Source organism: Poecilia latipinna, unplaced genomic scaffold (genome assembly GCF_001443285.1).
Source record: "Poecilia latipinna isolate Pla-1442-1.1 unplaced genomic scaffold, P_latipinna-1.0 Scaffold247, whole genome shotgun sequence".
In the NCBI taxonomy this organism is placed as follows: Eukaryota; Metazoa; Chordata; class Actinopteri; order Cyprinodontiformes; family Poeciliidae; genus Poecilia; species Poecilia latipinna.
Genome location: NW_015112863.1, coordinates 329,258 through 349,128, shown reverse-complemented (window position 1 = coordinate 349,128; position 19,871 = coordinate 329,258). Strand labels below are relative to the sequence as shown.

General features: G+C 41.3%; 2 protein-coding genes across 2 annotated transcripts in view; one reads left to right on the top strand and one right to left on the bottom strand.

The window, feature by feature from the left end:
- ift140 (intraflagellar transport 140 homolog (Chlamydomonas)) overlaps positions 1-19,871 on the bottom strand; it is a 47,301-nt gene that overhangs the window by 3,365 nt on the left and 24,065 nt on the right. The window contains exons 20-31 of the mRNA XM_015032641.1: positions 6,293-6,470; positions 4,828-5,018; positions 4,652-4,747; positions 4,436-4,568; positions 3,724-3,867; positions 3,529-3,657; positions 2,875-3,057; positions 2,593-2,796; positions 2,075-2,287; positions 1,765-1,931; positions 897-1,038; positions 2-192 (exon numbers count right to left, since the gene is read on the bottom strand). Coding sequence (XP_014888127.1) covers positions 16-192; positions 897-1,038; positions 1,765-1,931; positions 2,075-2,287; positions 2,593-2,796; positions 2,875-3,057; positions 3,529-3,657; positions 3,724-3,867; positions 4,436-4,568; positions 4,652-4,747; positions 4,828-5,018; positions 6,293-6,470 — 1,957 coding nt within the window. The 3' untranslated portion in view covers positions 2-15. The remainder of the gene's footprint in view (position 1; positions 193-896; positions 1,039-1,764; positions 1,932-2,074; positions 2,288-2,592; positions 2,797-2,874; positions 3,058-3,528; positions 3,658-3,723; positions 3,868-4,435; positions 4,569-4,651; positions 4,748-4,827; positions 5,019-6,292; positions 6,471-19,871) is intronic.
- On the top strand, positions 6,817-18,548 carry tmem204 (transmembrane protein 204). The gene is made up of 3 exons (XM_015032642.1): positions 6,817-8,944; positions 10,913-11,068; positions 17,416-18,548. The coding sequence occupies exons 1-3, from the start codon at positions 8,665-8,667 to the stop codon at positions 17,658-17,660; spliced, it is 681 nt and encodes a 226-aa protein (XP_014888128.1). The 5' UTR covers positions 6,817-8,664; the 3' UTR covers positions 17,661-18,548.

Below are 19,871 nucleotides of genomic sequence, written 5' to 3'. Positions count from 1 at the left end.
TCCTCCTCCTCCTGCTCACACCGTCAGGTCCTCCTCCACCTCGTCGTCCTCCCGCAGGACGTGTTTGTGGTCTCCGCTCTCCAGAGGGAAGCCCATCTCCTTCTGCAGCGCGTCCAGGCTGGCCTGGCTGATGTAGAACCTGATGCTCTGAGACGGCAGCAGCTTCTGCAGCTCCTCCAGCTTCTGGTACGCCTGAGGAGGAAGATTAAATGTTTCTACATCGGCTTTACGGAAGGCAGTCACTGCCAGAGGGATTCAGGGGAAGAATCTCTTTAAAGCGAGAAACTTTCTCATCATAAAATGTTCTGGTTTAACGAGATTTTAAAAGCTCGCTATAACGACATTTATATTTAATTAAAAGTAAAATATATTCTCTTTTAAATAAGAAATGTTGTCTAGAGGAAACTGGGTGAGAAATAGTTTCTTTACACTTTAAGAAATCACAGCATAGCAGAAAAAAAAATTTTATTTCTCCTTTTAACGAGTTTTGTATCTTGTAATAACGAGAAGGTTTTCTGAAGCGAGAGTCAAAACTTTCTTGATTTAACGTGTTTTGCTTCTCGATAAATGGGAAAGTTTTCTGGCTTTAACATGAAACTATTGTTAAAACAAGATAGAAAATAAGACATAAAACTCGTTTCAGCGAGCTTTTTATCTCGATAAAATCGGAAGGTTTTCTGGTTTTAACAACAAACTTGCCGCTAAAATGACACGTAAAACTTGTCTTGCTTGAACGAGACATTTTCTGGTTTTGCTTCTCGTAAAACCAGAAACATTTTCGCTCTGATGAGACTCAGCTCCTGGATTTATCTCTGAGCTCGGGCCGAAACAGCTCAGATCTGGTCTCTGTGGAAACGCTCGTCCTTAATAATCTGTTAGTGGCTGCAGAGCGTCACCGTTTGCAGGCGTCCCTGCTGACAGTGATGATCGATCAGGAAGCCGTACGCGTCTCCGATCCGGACGGCGGGGTCCAACTCTGGTTCCTCCAGCAGGGCTTCACACAACCTGACTGCCTCGTCCGGGTCCTCTGGGTGCAGCCTGCAGAGAAACGCCGGCATCCTGTCACCACGAGGAAGACGAGCTAAACCACGCAGGACTGTAACGCGACACATGAAATAAAATACATTTAATGTTGTGGCCAACCAACCTGGGAAGGTTTAGCCCCGCCCCCAGGCATTTCTGAAGAATCCCACCAAAGTGGGCGGAGCCATTAGACACAGAGGGGCGTGGCCAAACCTGGCGCTGAGCGCCGCCGCCGTCAGGACGACGCATCAACAACCGCTGCCAAATTAATTCACTTATCGCTGCGTTTCACCACCTTATAGACCCGATAACGACTTGTTCAAAAAAAATTGGCTAGCATCAGATTTAGCGACTTTTATCTGTTACTGGATGTTTCTATGGCAACATGTAAAAACTCTTAGCGAGCAGCGAGAGCAGAATTAAATTAATTCACAGACAAACGAAAAACTTGCACAAAACACCAAAATATCCTTAAATATGCACAAAAACGTTGGCTTTATTTACTCTTAAATACTTCAACCAGAAACTGTAAGAACAAAAATGAAAAGATTTAGAACTAAATACATCATTACAGGAAATCCAGATTACAGTCAGATGTTCATATGGTCCAACCGATGAGCTGGACAGACAGCGTGCAGCTTTAATAATTATACTTTTCATTTACTACTCAAACATCTTTAGTTGATATTTGCTAAATAAGACATATTTTTATCATGCCTTTCCACTTTCTCATGGTTTTACCTGCGTATGTGGACGAACTTCTTGATGAGGACGATCTTGTGCTGCAGGTCGGCTAACCTCACTTCCTGCTGTCCAGAGGAACCGTCCTTTGCTTTGGACAGACACTTAAACGCCTCCATCAAAGCATCCAGCGCCTTTTCATAGTTCTGGTAATCATCTATCTCCACCTAATTTAATAAGAACAGAAGATAAAAAAACGTTTTCATCTAATATCTGTGAACAGAGTCACTGAAATAAAGAATCAGACATATTATTAGCATAGCAACAGACAAACTATTAACAATAATAATAATAACTGGAGTTTCTCTACCTGAGCACAAGCCTCGTAGAAGCCGCCCAGCAGGTCCGGCGCCTTGCCTTTAGTGTAAAACTCAATGATTCGCTTCAGGTTCTTTGGGTTTTTGCGCCAGTCCAGGGACTGGAAGTAGTTGGCGGCCATGATGAAAAGCTCCTTCTGACGAGAAACGTTGGCAAAGAAAGCGATTTTATCCGTGTCGCCCGACTTCAGCAGCGCCTTCATGGCCTGAGATGAAATAAAAACAGTCGTCATGCAGACGAGGATTCATGTCTGACTGGAGGAAAAAAGGAAACTAAAACAAATCGTCACAAGATTCTAAAGAACAGCAGGAAAACATTTCTGCCCGGCAACAGGCAGAAACAACGAGCCAATAGAAAACCACCAGAACTGGATCCAACCAACCAACCAACAACCAATCATCCATCCGTCCGACCATCAGATCAGATCAGATTATTGTGATATTATCTATATTCCAGGTGAATTGTAGTGAACTGGAACAAACCAAGTACATAAAGCCGATGTCGTCCTACCCTGTGCTTGTTGCCGGCCTGTGTGTACACCTTGGTGGCCAGGTGGTAGCTGCCCTGACTCATGCAGCAGTCGGCGATCTTCTCCAGCAGAGCCTTGCCGGCCTCCTCCGTCAGGTCCTTGGCGTCCGTCACCGTCATCCTCTCAGCCAGGCCCTCGGTGATCGTTAGGTTATGGGTCAGGCACAGCTCCACCGCCTGAGGATACTGAACATTTACAGAAAAACGCTTCAGGGCACGCACCGGCCAACAGCTGGGAAGGTAAGGACTGTGTGACGCGGCTACCTTCTTGGCCGCTGCCAGCAACTCCACCGCCTTTTCATACTGGGAATGTTGGACGAAGAAGTCGGAGCAGCGAGCGAGGAGCGCAGGGTCGGAGTTTTCATTCAGCTCCTCCGCGATGAGCTGCAGCGCAGCAAACTGCTCGGTGGCGAACGCCAACTCCAACGCTTTGGAGACGTAACCGGCCTGGAAAAAACACAAAGCTCACATCTGCTTACAGCCAGTGGCGAAAACAAACATTGTCCAGAAAACTGTTGTTGTTGCTGAAATATAAATAAACTTGACTTGGCATCTAGCTGTCAAAGACATATTAGCAGCTAATTAGCAGCAGCCTCGACCGATCTGAGTCACAAAATGCAATGAAGAGTAATGTGCATGACTCAAACGTTTGACTGACAGAAATGTCCAGAGAGAGAAAATAAACAGATATTCAGTGTTATGCACAGCTGAATGGTTGCCATGGAGACTAAAGGATTTCTCAGACATACGTGAAAGAATCGCAGCAACACTCCAGGTTTGTTTTTGATGAGGGAAAAACATTATAACACGATGGAAAGATAAAAAAAGTTCATTTTACAGAATACTGCCCCTTTAAGACATTGTACCCCCTGCATATGACACAACACTGCCACCTTGTGGAGGCCCGGCTGCACAGACCTTGTGGTAGAGCGCCACGGCCCGGTCCAGGTGTTTGCCCTTCTCCTCGTAGTGGCAGGCCGCCTCCATCATGTCCTCCGGGTTGCTGAGCAGCGCCAGGTTCATCAGCTGGTCATCCAGACCGTTCTCCTGTTCAGACACAAAGCTGAGCAAACCGCACAGAAAAACCCTGAAGTCCGGAGAGGAGCACGGTACCTTGCAGAGCCGTATGGCGTTGTTGTAGGCCTGGGCCCGGGTGTAGAAGTGGACCGCCTGCTTGATGTCGTCGTGACCCTCGTAATGTCTGGCCAGGTGGTACGATGCTGCTCTGTCACCTGTGTTGTTGGCTATCTGAGACGCCTGCGGCCAAATGAACAGATTCATATGCAGAGCTGGTAGAAACTAGTGACATTTCCTCAGTTACATTTACTTTAGTACGTTTTTTGGGGAAAAAAAAATCACTTTTAGGAGTATTTGTGCTACGTTGTACTTTTTACTTTGACTTGAAAATCTCTCAAAGTTCTGGATGCTTTACCCATGCACAAACCATACTGAGGCGAATCCATTCGATTATAAAATACTCTAATAATATGTTGTAACGTCTGTCATTACCTCACGGCTGAATTTAGAGCGTTAGCATTAGCTTCTGCTAAACATTGTGTTGGCTTAGTGTTTTTGCAGAACAAATGATTATGATTAGTGTTCCAGGATTAGCGCAGCCAAAGCTTTTTAGCAGCGCTGCAAACACGCCAGATTTTTCAGATGTGAAAAATGTTGAAGGTCTTTGAAATCCTGCATGTGATTTTCAAAGAACTGCAGAGAGTTTCTCCTAAAACTGGTAAGTAGGAAAGTTTTTCTCCCTAATTAGACTTTGTTCAGTGTCTGCAGCAAATATTAGCTGGTGAGCTAAACGTGTTTAGAGAAGTACCTCCGGGATGTTGCCCAGGTAGCAGTGGACTCGGACCAGGGAGAGGTAATCCTGAGCGCGCTCGTAGAACAGCAGCGCTGTCTCCATGTTGGACTGGCTCTCCAGGTATTGGGCCCACCACTTGTAGATGTTCCTGGATTCACAAGAGGATGGATGTTTAAACTTCATCCATGTCATGCAGACAGCTCAAACACTGCCGACGTCAGAAAAACCTACTTATCTTTGGCTTTGGTGACGTATAACTCCAGCGACGCCGTGTCATCCTGCAGCATTCTGGGAACCTCGACTCGGTGAGTGTCTGATTTCTCATAACTGGAACAGAAACGCTGATTATCGCCCCTCATTTCCAGAGTAAATCCGCCTGAAGCCTCCAGCTAAACGCAGCATCTTACTAAGCAAGCGCCAGGTTCTTGTGGCCCATGGACTCCAGGTACTTGGCGTAGTTGTAGTAGGTGGTGCGCAGGTGGATGCGGTCGTGAGCCTCGGCCGTCTCCAGAGCTCGCTGCCATTCGCTGGAGGCCTGGTAGAAGGCGTTCAGCAGGTCATAGCGATGACAGCTCTTGTACAGCTTTTCTGCATCTTCCTGTTGCAGGACAGGAAGGAGATAAATGCCTTCAGTCAGGAAAGTCCCGCTCGGGCCTGAAGGGATGTAGCCTCACCGAAAGCCGGACAGACGGTTCATTAAAGGGGACCTATGATGAAAAATTCACTTTTTACGCATTTCTGTACTTCCATTTGGGTCTCAACTGATTCTAAAAACATCTGGCCATTTTTTGGCAATAAGTTAATGTTTTTTGGTGTTTGGAAAACAAGCCCTTTCAAAATCCTCCCGATTGTTGAGTCACACTGTGTCGTTACCTAGCAACCAAAACGGAGCTCCAGCATGTTTGGTCACCTGTATGCGCTGCATAATGGCTGCTGGAAAAGACAAGCGTTTTGTTGTTGACATACCATCCAGAAACCACTTGCTGTGTTCTTGCTGGTTGTGCAGGAGGCTCCATTTCTGCTTTTCAAAGATGGATGTTTTGTATAATTGCCCATCTGTTTGTGTAAATGTTGATTTGGGAGGCGTGGCCAGCAGCAGCTTATCTGGATTTACAATGACAAGACACCCTAAAGCAGCCTGTATTGTTACTGTATCTCATGCCAAACTCAGAGTTGGTGAAGCGCTTTAGGAGTAGAGAATGTAGCTCATTATGAAAGGAGCTCACAATAGGCAGAACTGAGCAGACTAAAATTATCTAAGAATAAATTTGTGCTAAAAATGTTTTGCATAGGCCACAGGCCTTTCCTAGTCTGTTCAAGGAGGCATAACCGGTCACCTTTAACAGAAAACAACTGAAACTCACAGTAGCTGCCTTTTCATTACAAATGTGCACAAAACTTTATTTTCTAAGATCGAAAAAAAAAGAAAAAACTAATTTCATAATTCCAGTGTTTCCATTAGATAAAAAACACAATTAAAATAAGTTTGTTCATGCAATAACACCATCCTCTTATCACTTCCTGTTTCTTCTTTGTTGTTTCCTCCAGTAGCAACATTGTCTATTGTATTGTATTTTGCAAAACTATTGCATAGTTTTGTATTTTGCTAAACTATAACAGTTTTGCAAAATTATTATTTCGATACGTTTCATCCTAGAGCAAGTTATTTTTTAGAAATTGCTGAGTTTGCACTAACCAAATTTATTTTCAAAATTCCAATTTGCGCAATTTTAAGATAAATGGAAACGCAGCTGGTGAGTTCAGAGGCTGGAATGGGGGGACAACTTTATTCTAAATTAAACAACGTAATGAAAGGATGAAGCAGGATCTGTTTCTATGCGGCTTGTTAATCAGATAATTTCCTCGTCTCACCAGCATGCCGAGCTGAATGGCCAACATGGCCACCTGGGCTTCGGGTTCGGGCTCAGCCTCCGCCTCCTTCACGGCTTTCGCTGCCCTGGCGTTCCCCATGTTCCCCAGGCACATTCGGGCCACGTCCAGCCGGCGGGTTTTCACACACATCCGTGCCATGTTTTCCCACACCGCTTTACTACAGGAAGAAAACACAGAGGGATGAGAAACTGTGGCTCATTCTAATGCTATTTATTATTCAGCAGTGAAAACTGCTGCTGTGCGTACATCCGATGACTTCCTGTTTGTTCACATACAATGATGGAGCATGTTAGAGTTATCCTGCTGTTTGTTTCAGCTCACTGGTACTGAGGCCTGACTCAAACATGGCTGGTTCTTCCTACCAACAGAGTGAAATCTACGCTTAATTCAGCTTTAGAAACAGATTTTCTTTTTTTCATAGTTTAGATTTAGTCACGCTACATCAACAAGAATTCACTTTATTTTACTGGAATTTCTCTACGGAAAAATCCGCTTTAATCAAACTCCAGTCCGCTTTAATCCAACTCCAGTCCGCTTTAATCCAACTCCAGTCTGCTTTAATTCAACTCCAATCCGCTTTAATCCAACTCCAGTCTGCTTTAATTCAACTCCAATCCGCTTTAATCCAACTCCAGTCCGCTTTAATCCAACTCCAGTCCGCTTTAATCCAACTCCAGTCCGGTTTAATCAAACTCCAGTCCGCTTCTTGGAAAGTCTGGTTTGGTTGGAGAGTTGTGAATGTGTAATAGACCAAAATAGCGAACTCTTGTTTGCCTACAAACCTCGGTCTGGGTTAGGCTGAAGTGAACTCTGGTTCTGTTTGGATGCCTATGTGAACGCCAAGCGGAGCGGAGACCACTCCAAAAGCAGGAAGTGGACTAGAGCAGGGCATTCTGGGTAGATACAGCCCAAATAAAGGTGCTAGCTTAGCGCTAGCAGGAGAAATGACTTGTGGTTTTTAGCCAAAGACTACAGAGAAATCCTCTAATCGCTAAAGTCTAAATTGTTTCCATTCTGTGAGGAAGGAAGTTGCTCTCAGTGTCTTCAGAGGTTTTCATGTTGTTTCCTTCAGTGGCTCTTCAGTTTCCTGCAGCCTCCCGCTATGATGCTGCCACCACCATGTTTCACTGTTTATTCAGGGTCATGTGCAACATTTTCCTCTGCACCTTGTTTATTGACTCATATATGTCTTTAAATTGGACTTCTTATGCGTTTCTTGCATTTTACTGGGTATTATTTGTGCACGCCACACTTTTCAGATTTTGTTTGTCTATCTTTACATTTTTGTTCGACCTTTTGCCCTACTTTTTGCATGCGGTTCGTTACAAACTTCCAGGTGAAACTGCAGGAATTTTCAGTGAGCACTTTGAACAGTTTTCCCTTTTTTCGCCTCTCTGACGTAAACGGATCCTCCGTCTCTTTCAACCTTGGCTTCGTCTCCAGATTTTTAAATTCCTACTCCATCTGTTCTCCATTTGCATCGCCTCCCTCCTCTTCGCTTCAGCAGATACAGATGTGGCTTGTTTATTGAAAGCTGAGCAACAGGAAATACCCCAAATCTTTGGGGGCCCCACCAGTGGAGGCCAACAGAAACATAAGAATGTGAGCTGCGCGCGCAAACGGCCAAAGTTTCTGTTTATGGTCACAGATTAAAAAGTGGAGCGGTGAGATCTAGAGAGCCAGAAAAGGAAAGACAAGAGGAGGAACAGGTCTGCTTTTGGCCTCTTTTCCTCTCAGGAAACGCATCCTGTTGCTGGCTGGCTCTGGCGTGTTTGTTGCACATGGGAGAAGGAGGACTTTCGCAAACGCCCCCTGCTCTCCAGACAAAAGAATCCAGCAGGCCGTGACGTCTGCAACGGGATTCTTTTTTAGACGCTCACACACACAAACCCGTTTTTTTTAAATCGATCCTGGAGGAGGGCATGTGCAAACTGATGAGCAGCACATTTCAACTCTGACCTACAAACGGAGAGGACTTCTTGTTCCAGTCGACTCAAACTGTCCAAAGATTTATTTTAAAAACATGCTGCTGCTTTGCAGAAACTAAACAAAAAACACAAAGTGGGAAAAGTGCAAAAAAGGAGCGTTAAAACAAACGGGCAGATTTAAGTGATCGTGAAGCTGCAGCCAGTGGAAGGAGGTGGAATGGACCCCGGTGCCGGTTGGACCAACCCGCAGGTACCAGCGCTGCTGTCCGAGGAGGAGGGCTGAGGATCCGTCGCCACGACAACCGGCTCCCGGATGACGATGAATGGAGATGTTCTTTAGCTAAAGCGACACTCCTGTGACAGCTGGACGAAGCAGAGGAAGTGGAGGACGGCGGCGGAGCGGTGGCGGGCGTCGGGCGTCGCATGGCCGTGCGCAGGCTGGTGGCGGCGGCGGTGGCGGTGGCGCTGCTGTCCCTGGTGCTCAACAACGTGGCGGCCTTCACGCCCAGCTGGGTTCTGCAGGCGCTGGAGGACGGCCGCAAGCGCAGCGTGGGGCTGTGGAGGATGTGTCCCGCAGGCGCCGAGCGCGGACGCGACGACCTGCAGGCGGCGGGCCGGGGGCACGGCACGCAGAGGCACTGCACCGCCATCGGCTGGGGGTCGGAGTTCGCCGGCTACCAGGAGTCCCGCAGCACCGTCAAACGTAAGAGTTCAGGTCGCTCAGCGCACAGACACAAACTGACTTTACTGATTTAATTACATCAAATCACATTGACTGAGCATCTATTAGGCCTGACATGTGCAAAACAAATGCAATAATTATCCAATAGAGAATAAATGAGAGAAAAACAACATTTTAAAGTCAATGGTTATGTAGCATTGTCTGACCTGGACAGAAGGAAAAACTGCTAAAACTGTTTTGGTTTAAAATGTTTGGGAATCGCTGCACTAAAGTCTTTTAATGGGTTAAAACTTGGCTGAATTACTGAAGTGTTTTCAAATGAAGACTGAACCAAATCCTGGATTTATTGATGAAAAGATTAAATATTTTCTCTGTTTTCTTCAAATATTGAACAAATCTTCATCTATGAAAGTAAAACCAGTTATAGTTTTGGATCAACGATCTGATTATCTGCTTAATTAATATAATTTATGCGTTATGTATTGTTTAGTAGTTTAAAAATCGCAACATTTTAGCAATTTTAGTTTTTAAAAATGATTTTTTTTTTACTACCTCTGAGTCAGTTTGTTACAATAACAAATTATTCTGGACGATAAATTCTCCCAGAAGTTATCGTGATAAATTATAATATTGTTGTTTTGAGACATTTTTCCACTAATATAATGTTCATAATGGCATAACAGCGAAAGAACTCACACTCACTAAAAGCGTACTCATCATTTTGCCTTTGGCACCATCTACAAAACTAGAGATTTCCTGTTTATACTTACTAAACTTAATAAACTTACATTCAGATGTCCAAAATTACTTGAAATTATAAGAAATTGTTATATTTGACTCCAAATGAAGAGAAGTTTTCTGAAATCCAGTGTAAATAAGAAAAATTAGGGAAATTTGGGCATATTTTGCTGAAACCCCCAACCCCCCAACAAAAAACAAAATTTAAACTACCAGAGCATATACTTGTTTTTTGGCACTACCAGAGCTCCATACAATGTCTTTTTAATGAAGGTTCTTGGTCACTGATATCTGGCCTGCAGTCCAAATGTTTCTGCTCAACTCAAATACTTTTTATCAGCTTCTAGCCAAGAGTCTGACGTTTCCATGGTTACCAAATATGTTTATGTTTAACTGGGAGGGAGGGGGGCAGTTATGAATGTAAGGGGGAAAAGTTAAAATCTGCTCCCAGTACCCGGGGGTTTCAGTTTAACTTGGGTTTTATCTACTGCCAAAAGTAGGGGTCGGGATCCCAGAGGGGCCACAAAATGATTTTCAGAATCATAGTGACGTGATTTTTAAGGTGTATGGAGGGCCAAAAGGGACAAAAATAAATGAATTAGAATATGTAATATAATTTTTAAATAATAAAATGCATGTGTATATATATATATATATATATATATATATATATATATACACACACACACACACACACACACACACACACAAAACTTCATATTTTATAGCCTTATATTAGTATTCCAATCTTAGATTATTCTACTCTTAAATGTATTTTTATTAACTGCAGGCAGAAATATCATAATTAACTCAAATAATTATGATTAAAAGGAGATTCACTTTATTCAGTTTCATTGTCCAGTCAGTCAGACTCAGCCGACCGTTTCATCCCAGTAAAGTTATCCGTCTAATGAAGTCGGTCTGATTGCATCGTGTGAAAGTTGGTCAGGAATGTTCTGAATGCGCTGCGGTTTCTACAGGTTCTGGTGTTTTTGTTGGCTTCGCCCAATCCGCTCAGCAGAAACGTGAACATTTAAAAGCTTTTCCTACGTTAGGCTCCATTCAGAAACTGCCATTCAAAAACAACTGTGGGAAACGCTCAGCTGGGTACTACTGGCAGCGCTTCTCCATTCATAAAAACGAGCCCTTACAATGCCACCTTGTCACCAACGGCAACTGTAACCCTTCACGTTGTGCTGCTGTTTTCTGTGAACGTGGAGGTTTGACGCACCGTTTGTTCTGCTCCCACAGTGCAGTTCAACATGATGCGAGCGTGCAACCTGATAGCGACGGTGGCGCTGACGGCCGGTCAGCTCATCTTCCTCCTGGGCCTGATGGAGCTGCCCTTCGTCACGCAGGAGTCCCAGTGGTGGGAGGAGGCCATCGCTGCGCTCTTCCAGCTAGCCAGTGAGTATTCAGCTGCTCCAAACTGGGCCAGCGATGGCAACGGCCCGGCACGAGACTCAGATTTTAGTAAAATGTATCCTGGCTCTACTGGTAAATTTTTAATCATAATAATAATTTTATTTTTAAGCTTTCACCCGTTGTTTGACTTTGATCTGCAGACATAAAAATAATAAAAAATAAGCTCTTAAAGGGACAGGTCTCATTTTGAACGTTTTTGTTCTTCCATTTTGGTTTCTACTGCTTCTTAAAACAACTCAGGTTCTTAAAAAAAAACAAAACAAAAAAAACAGTTCCACCGAAATTTGGAGTCCGGGAAATGAGCCGTTTCAGAATCCTCCGGAAAGTGAAGCCATATTCTACGGTCACTCTGCTGTTACCTAGCAACCGTAGCCTAGCCAAGCCCCGTTACCTAGCAACCAGGTAAATAATTCCTTAATATCGATGAAAAAGTACCACTTCCACTGGCCGATTATTTCACTTTTAACGCGGGAAAAATATCTGGTTATCTGCCAGTGAAACTACAATCTTATTTTATTAAAGGAAAATTAAATCAATTGTACTTATAATATGGGAAAATTTTGTACTATAAGTGAAATAAATAATCTGCCAAAGGGACAAAAACTTTTTTTTAAATTAACATGGAGGAAATATTTACTTTAAACAAGCTCATATATCTTCTATAAAGTTATTAGTAAGTTAGTTTTGTCTCATTTCAAGCGTACTAAAATATTTTTACTGGAAGCTAAACCAAAAATATTTGGTCAGATTTGGTGTTCTATTGTTCACTGAACAACATAAACCACTTGCTGCATTCTTGATGGTTGTGCAGGAGGCGCCACTTCTGCTTTTCAAAAATAGACAGTTGTATAACTGCACATCTGTTTGCAGGCAATTTCACATGCGAGTGTAAATGTTGAATGGAGCTCAAAATAGGCAGAACTGGGCAGGCATGTAATGAACATGTTTGGTATGAATGGAAAATGGACTGAACTTATCTAGCGCTTTTCCAATAATTTTGACCACTCAAAGCGCTTAACACTAATCACATTCACCCATTCGCACTCACAAACGCTCACACATTTATACACCGATACGCAGATCAGTGCCTTGCCCAGAGGCACATTGACATGTGGCAGGAGGAAGCTGGAATTGAACCTACAACCTTCCAATCACAAGATGACGACTCTACCCACAGAGCCACAGTCGCCCCAGTGGACCACAGACCAATCCTAACCAGAATAAATTATGTGTTTCACAACAAGCTAATATTTAGGCCTTTGCTGGACGATACATTTTCCCAGAAGTTATTGCGATAAACAATAATGTTGCTGTTTTGAGACAGTTTTAATGGCATAATAATGCACTAAAAATCAATAAAATGATTTACTGATCATTTTCAAAGATCAATAAACTTTCAATTCCAATTCAATTTTAACATTGGAATTGGAAAACATTTAAAGTAACCAAAATAAACAAAACGACAGAAAAAACAAATAAAATCGTACTTCATAAAAAATGGCTGGTTGAGACCAAAGCACCAGACTAAAGACCAGAACTTAGTAGAAAGAGAGAAAAATGATAAATCAAATAAAAGTTACTGAGCTCATTTTAATTTATCATGTGATTAATTGATTGATCATGTCATTAATTGATTTACTGCAACATGCCTACTTATAATATCAGAAAAATTCTTGTTATAAGTTAAATAATCTGGCAAGGAAATAGTACATTTTCATCAATATTAAGAAATTATTGACTAAAAACAAGCTCTTATAACTTCTTGAAAGGTTTTTGTAAGTAATTTTTGTTTTATTTCAAGGGCACTAAGATATTTTCAGAAGAAACCAGAACAAATACGTGGCCATATTTTGTATTTTTGCAGTGCAGAAACACGTTTTGCTGCGTTTTGCTCGGTGTTTTCTCGGCTTTAAGCGGGAGCTGAGGGGTCTCTGGGTCTAAATTTAGTCCTGGTCCAGAGTCCACGGGCCGAGCCGCAGCGAAGCAGGCAGCGACTGTCGGGCGCCAGGATATCCCTGCTCAGGACGAGGAAATGTCTGCGACTACCTGTTATGCAAACCCCTGAGCCGCAGCAGGCAGAGGAGGGGGAACGGACGGGAAAGACGGTTTTCGATGTTTGTGTGTGGGCTTGCAGAGGGCGGAGTGTGCATACGCAGGTTCAGTGTTTGTGTGTTTGCTTCAGTGAGCTTCAGTGGGGAAATATCCTGCAGCACACATGGCAGCAGGGTGGGAATCGCTCCATCCAGATAAGATGGACTGGCTTTTATGTCTGTGTTTACAGAAAGCAGCAAAGCATCCTCTTTTTATCGTTGGTCCAGTTAAAGCACGCGTTCCTGCTTTATCTAGGCCTTGGACAGAAGTCCAGACCCTCCCAAAATTACTGTACTTTTCCATATTAGACACAACCAGCCCAGACTTCAGCAGCCAAGAGTTTGTCATGAATTTCAGTTCAAAGTCTAAAAATAATGATGTTCTCTGGAAAAATGTCTGCCTGCTCGCCGTACAAGGTCAACAAGAAGCAAGAAGATCCCAACAGATTACACCGCTAAAAGAAAGAGAAAATCAAACAGTGAAGATCTGTAAACGAGGCCTTAAGGCTTCAAACAGGCAAACCGTTGATTTATAGATTTAAATCTGTTTTCAACTTCACCAAAACATGGAGGGAAACAGGATATGGTTCAAACTGTTTCATATTTCTTAATCACAGTTTTTCCCACGTCCACACTGCCAAAATGGTAGCTGGGTTAATGCTAAGATGCTACACCAACACTGTGTTTACACTGCAAAACACTAAATCTTATCAAGTCCTTATGGACTAGTTTCTAGTGCAAATATCTTAATACACTTGAAATAAGACTAAACTAAATTACAAGTAAATCTTCACCAAGATAGGAGATGAATAATTATTTAATACTGATGAAAAATTACTTGTTCCAGATTATTTCACTTAAAACCCTTTAAAATGTCTTGTTATAAGTGAGATAATCTGCCAGTAGAACTAGAACTGGGTTGCTAGGTTACGGGCTAGGCTTGGCTGGGGTTGCTAGGTAACGGCGCCAGTGGAACTAGAACTTTTTCATCAATATTAATGAATTATTGACTCTGAACAAGCTCTTATATCTTGCTGAAAAGTTCCTTATAAATTAGTTTTTTTGTGTACTGAGATATTTGGACTAGAAACTAGACCAAAATTACTTGGTAATATGTTGTGTTTTTGCAGTGTAAGTGTATGCATGTGACCTGACAATACGTGAAAATATTTGAAAAGTGTCAAAACTTTGGCAAGACACTATTTTTATTAATTTAATTTCCCACTTGGATGAATAAAGTGTTTCTGAATTTGAACTGAATCGCTGCAGACAGAACAGTACATTGCTTTTTTATTCTGTTAGTGCTGAATAAATTTCTAGTTCCTCATAGTTTTGGTGTAAAAGCTGCCAACGTTCACCGATGCACCCCAGTGAGTCGGTCAATGGGCTTCAGCTCTGAATGAATGGAGATATTTTTACCCTTTGCTGTTTTTCCCTGGAATGTTTTCATTTTCGGACGTGCCAAATTTCTGTGGAACTGAGCATGAAGTGTGAGAGGGCGGGACGACGTCATTAACAATAATCAAGATTCAAGGCCCAATACTGGACCTGCCACCGCACTGCAAAAACACAAAGACAAACTTTAGTTTCTAGAGTAAATGTCTCATTACACTTAAAATAAGATAAAACTTATAAATAACCTTTCAGAAAGTTATAGGATTTGTTTTAAGTCAACAGTTTCTTAATATTTATGAAAGAGTGATAGTTTTGGGCTCTAGTCGACTTTATTTGACAACTAACAAATAAGTTTTCAGCACATAATACAAGCTTGTTTTAACTAAATAATTCCTTCATATTAATGAAAAAGTTCTAGTTTGACTAGAAGATAAATTTTACTCATAAGACAATTTGCCATGTTGTAAGTGAAATAATCTAGAACTTTTTGATCAATATCAAGGAATTATTGACTTAAAACCAGCTGCTATATCTTGCTGAAAGGTTATAAGTTAATTTTATCTTAATTCAAACAATAAGATATTTGCACTAGAAGCAAAACTAAGCATACTGGGTGAGATTTGGTGTTTTTGTAGTGTACTTCAAAGCAAAATGAATGCAGTTTACAGCTTTTTTTATTATTATTAAAATAAACTGATTTGTAGGGAATTTAGTTTTTAAAACTGGACAGAAACGGGACTAATTCATTTACGAGATCCATCCTTATTTAGAAGTTCATGTCGAATGTCCAGAAATATACAAAGCTGAAGGCTTAGAGGGTGTGGCGAAGCGGGAAGGAAGGAAGGATGGAAAGAGGAAGAAGGGGAAGGAAGTTTGGGAGATAAGTCCGAGCCAAAGGAGAGGTTCACACAGAGAAACTGACAGGAGATTATTCATTATCCCAAGCAGGAGCCAGACAGGTTAAACACCAATAAAAACAGTCACATTTTTCACATACAAACAGACGCAGACACGCAATGGCACACAGACATAATCGCCCACATCCTCGTCTGAAACAATGACGGCCATCTTTCTGTAGAAGTGGAGAGGAATAGAAATGAACCAGAAACAAACTGATTCATATCCTAAAGCACCAGCATCCCTGTTTCCACTCATTATTTTGGGCGACTTTATTTAGACCGTGGCGGATATGAGCTTCGTTTTCTGACACGGACAGTCGGATGGCTGCCGATCACACCTGGAGAAATCTGGAGAAAATGTGACGAAATGAAAGTGAAGATCAAACAGACATCAGGTCTGGAGCAAAGTCATGACAGTTAACTAAAACTAACTGAATAATGAAAACTGAAAAATATTTTCTTTAACTGAAATAAATAAAAATAGTAATTAATGGGGAAAAACTATAAATAACTGGAACTAGATTGTACTGGACAAAATGGCTGAGAAACTTATCACCATGTAAGCATTTAGTGTCAGTCAATATCGATAATTATTTATTAGTCTTTTGTTTCCTGTTTTATCCACAGTTTTTAGTCCATGTTGTTTTTTATTTTTTAGTAGTTATGAAACAGGATGGGGAAACCTGAAACTGCTCCAGTTACTCAGAAGACCTGGTCTGGTCTGGTCTGGTCTGGTCTGGTCTGGTCTGGTCTGGTCTGACCAGGCCTGGTCTGGTCTGGCGCTTTCTAGCTTCCTGGTTGCGTGAGTTAAACTCTGTGGAACTGAGGAAATCAGCAGATGAAACATTTCAAAGGTCTTTCTGAAAGGTTTTCCTCCGGCCTGATATTTTTGTGCTTTTGAGGAGTTTAATCCGGAGATCTCAGGAGTTCTTCCCAAGAGGAAACAGATTTTCTGACTCAAAGACCCCACACGGCGCTCCAACTCTGGTAAAACACAAGCAAAGGGACGCGTGTCTGTTTATTTTCCCCCAAATATTCAATAAACAGAAATAAATAAAGCCACGGTCACAGAACAGGAAACATTCAGATTGTTTGTTTGGATTAAAGTTTTTTGTTTGGTCTTGGGTTTGTTTGAGCATTTTTCCTGGAAAAATGGTGGATTATTATGAAACACTTAAAATAAATCAGCAAACAGACCAGCAGAGTGTTGGTTCTCATCGACTGCTGTTGCCATATTTTCCACACATCTGATGATCATTTACTAACTCATATTTCTAACTAAAGTCATCAAGTTTCTTAAAAATTAATTCAGTAATTTTGATAAACTGCGGCAGCAAATATTTGGGTTTATAATCTGTTTTTTCTATTTTTATTGAAACTATTTCAGCCGTTTTCTTCCAAAAAAGCAAAATAATTGAACTGACTGAATAAATTAAAGTTGTTTCTACATATTTGACCAAGACAGTTAAGCTATTGATGCGTTGACGTGAGCTGTAGAGGAAAGATGTTAGCCTTTAAGCTAGGTGGTGAATCAACTCACTCGTTCTTTGGTTGCCCAGCAACAAACTGCTGGGTAACTGGAGCAGTTTCAAACTCCAGTTCATAACTGCTAAAAAATTAAAATCAACGTGGAGAGAAAACCGGATAAAACAGGAAACGTTACGCCATCAGTCTGGAAGTATTTCAAATATAAACACAAAAACCTAATAAATAATCATCAATATAAAACGCTTATATGGTGATATATTTTTCAGTCGTAGCTTTAAGTCAGTCCAGCTGTTTTCTTGTGTCAGATCGGCTGTTACTAAACCTCAAATATAGGAACTGGAAGTAAAAAAACAGTGGATCGTGTATTGCTAATTTAGAGCTTCACGATGGGTCCCATTTGTTGCAGAGTGTTGTATTTATGCATTTTAAGCTGATATCATCCCTATTTTGTCTCCAGGTTTTGTGCTGGTGATCGGACTGGTCACGTTCTACCGGATTGGGCCCTACACACACCTGTCCTACTCCTGCTACGTGAACATTGCAGCCTGCCTGCTGGCCACCATGGCCGCCGCCATGCTCATCTGGAACATTTTACACCGGCGGGACGACTGCCTGGCTCCGCGGCTCATAATCTTCAGTCCCCCGCTGGCCTCTGCTTTTCATCCGCGGCTGGACAACGAGTACGTAGAGTCGCCATGCTGAGCGAAGCCAGACGGGGAAATGGACTGAAGCGACGACACTGAGCTCTGAAAACCTATTATAACTTGGCTGCTTGTCTGTAACAGGACTCTAAAGACAAGGTGCATTCCTCTGGACAAACTTGTTTTTGCAGCTTTACAAAGTTTTTCCTTTGAATATAACAGAATTATTTTTGCTGCTTAAAGCACATATTTATCCGAAATACCACGAAGCAGCCAAAACATACATTTATACTGTATGAAGTCTTATATAAGCACCCTAAGGTGAGCTTACTGGTTGCCAACATTGAGTTTGGACATGAACTGTCTTCCATACGACATCTTTATAAAAAGATCAAGCTGGAACTTGACCTGATTTTGTTTTGTTTAATCGCACTTAGTGAATGGTCCCTTACATAATTATGAATTGGGAATAACACCACATTACCTCATATTGTCTCCATCATTGAAAGTGCATAAAAATTTAAATACATGCTAATGTTATTAGCATATTGGTAAGTTGGCTACAGGCTAACTAGGTTACATGCTAACTAAGCTACAGGCTTACAGTAAATATTTTGGTCTCATTACGCACAAAACCAGAGTAGATCTAATCGGTGGAAGCAAAAATATAAACACTTTCATGTAAAATTATTTGGATTTTTTTGCAGTTTTTGAAATGGATAAAAAAGTTGATGGTGAATATTACACTTACTTGTTATGATGCTTTCCTTATTAAATTCTGCTTGCTTGAGGTACATTCTATATACCTTAAATTAAGAGACTAGGATAGTGCTATCATTAGAGGTGGGATACCAAAGTGTGTCTGAGTCCGCCAGGGCAGCAAGAAAACGGGCACATCAACAAAATATCATTGTAAATTTAATAAAAAATATATTTCTGAATATATAAACATAATGGCTGCTGTTGTTACTACTGATGTGTTTAACACAAGTTAATAGTGTTAGAGGTAAAGTTTGGAGCAGACATGATGTCAGCGGTGGGCACACCTTTCGCTAATACACTAAGCTAGTTTTAAGCTTAACGCTTTTGCTAACTTCATGTTTCATGTTCATCTTTTGCTAACTTTATTCATGTTCTGAATATTTTTCCCCAAGAGCTTTATTTAATCTTGAAGAAAACAAGGTATAAATACAAATACAATATTTAATATTTGTAGAACATGCAAATTATAATGTCAAAATGAAACGGGGGCTCAATGATTTCACATAAATTTGAATGGTTTTACTGTTTAAACTTGATTTAAATGATTCTATATAGGCCGTTATAGAATTGAAGATAAAAAACTAGAAATTAGTTTTTTGTTGCAGATGTTTAGAGGTGTAAATATTTACCATAAATATTAAAAAGGTTAACAAATAAAAGTCACATCTTTCCATTCCAATTAAAACAACATCTCTACAGTAAACACTTTAAAATCTTCTGGTTTCCTGCGTGTTTTCTGACTAAATTTTCTGGGTAGAACAGATTTACAAATAAAGCAGGATTTTTTTCTACCTTAACTGCCAAAATCTTTATATTTTTTTGTCCAGTTTTGGTTTAATTACAGCTCTGAGTGTGTTGTTCTCCCAGCAAGCAGCCGTTTTAGTCTCTATACTCCAGTTAATGATTAATCAATTCAAAAATCGATTATTTCACGATTAATTGTTTCAGCTCTAATTTATTTCACATTGAAGTGCTTCAGATAATCTGATTTGTTTTTTGTTTTGATGATCTGAAATATTTAACAGTGATTAAACAAAATAAAGCGTGACTAAACTGCAGACAAACTGTCTCTGCTGACTGCAGTCAGTATTTCGTCTGACCCTGAAGAGCATCCAGCCTCCATGAGAACCTTTGTTAGCTCACAGTCGGTCCCAGAAGAGCCGCGTTATTTCTGCAGGAAATGCCGTCCAGTGGGTGTAGATATGTGGGAATCATACACAATACCTGTATTTAATAAATACGTTTTAAAAACCGGCATTCTTATAAATAGCCTCTGCTGCTGCGCTTAGTAAAGCTGTCATCAGGCCTATTAAAAATGCCTGGGACATCCGGCCCGTTGAATAATGTGTTTGCTTTTATGCCACTTCCCTTTGCGCAGCCTTTGTACGTGAGAAACTGACAGAAGCACAAAATTCTGAATGAATCACAAATTCTCTGCAGGACCAAAGAGATGAAGACTTTTTCCTATGACGACATACAAGCACACACACGGAGGAGGGAGGGAGGGAGG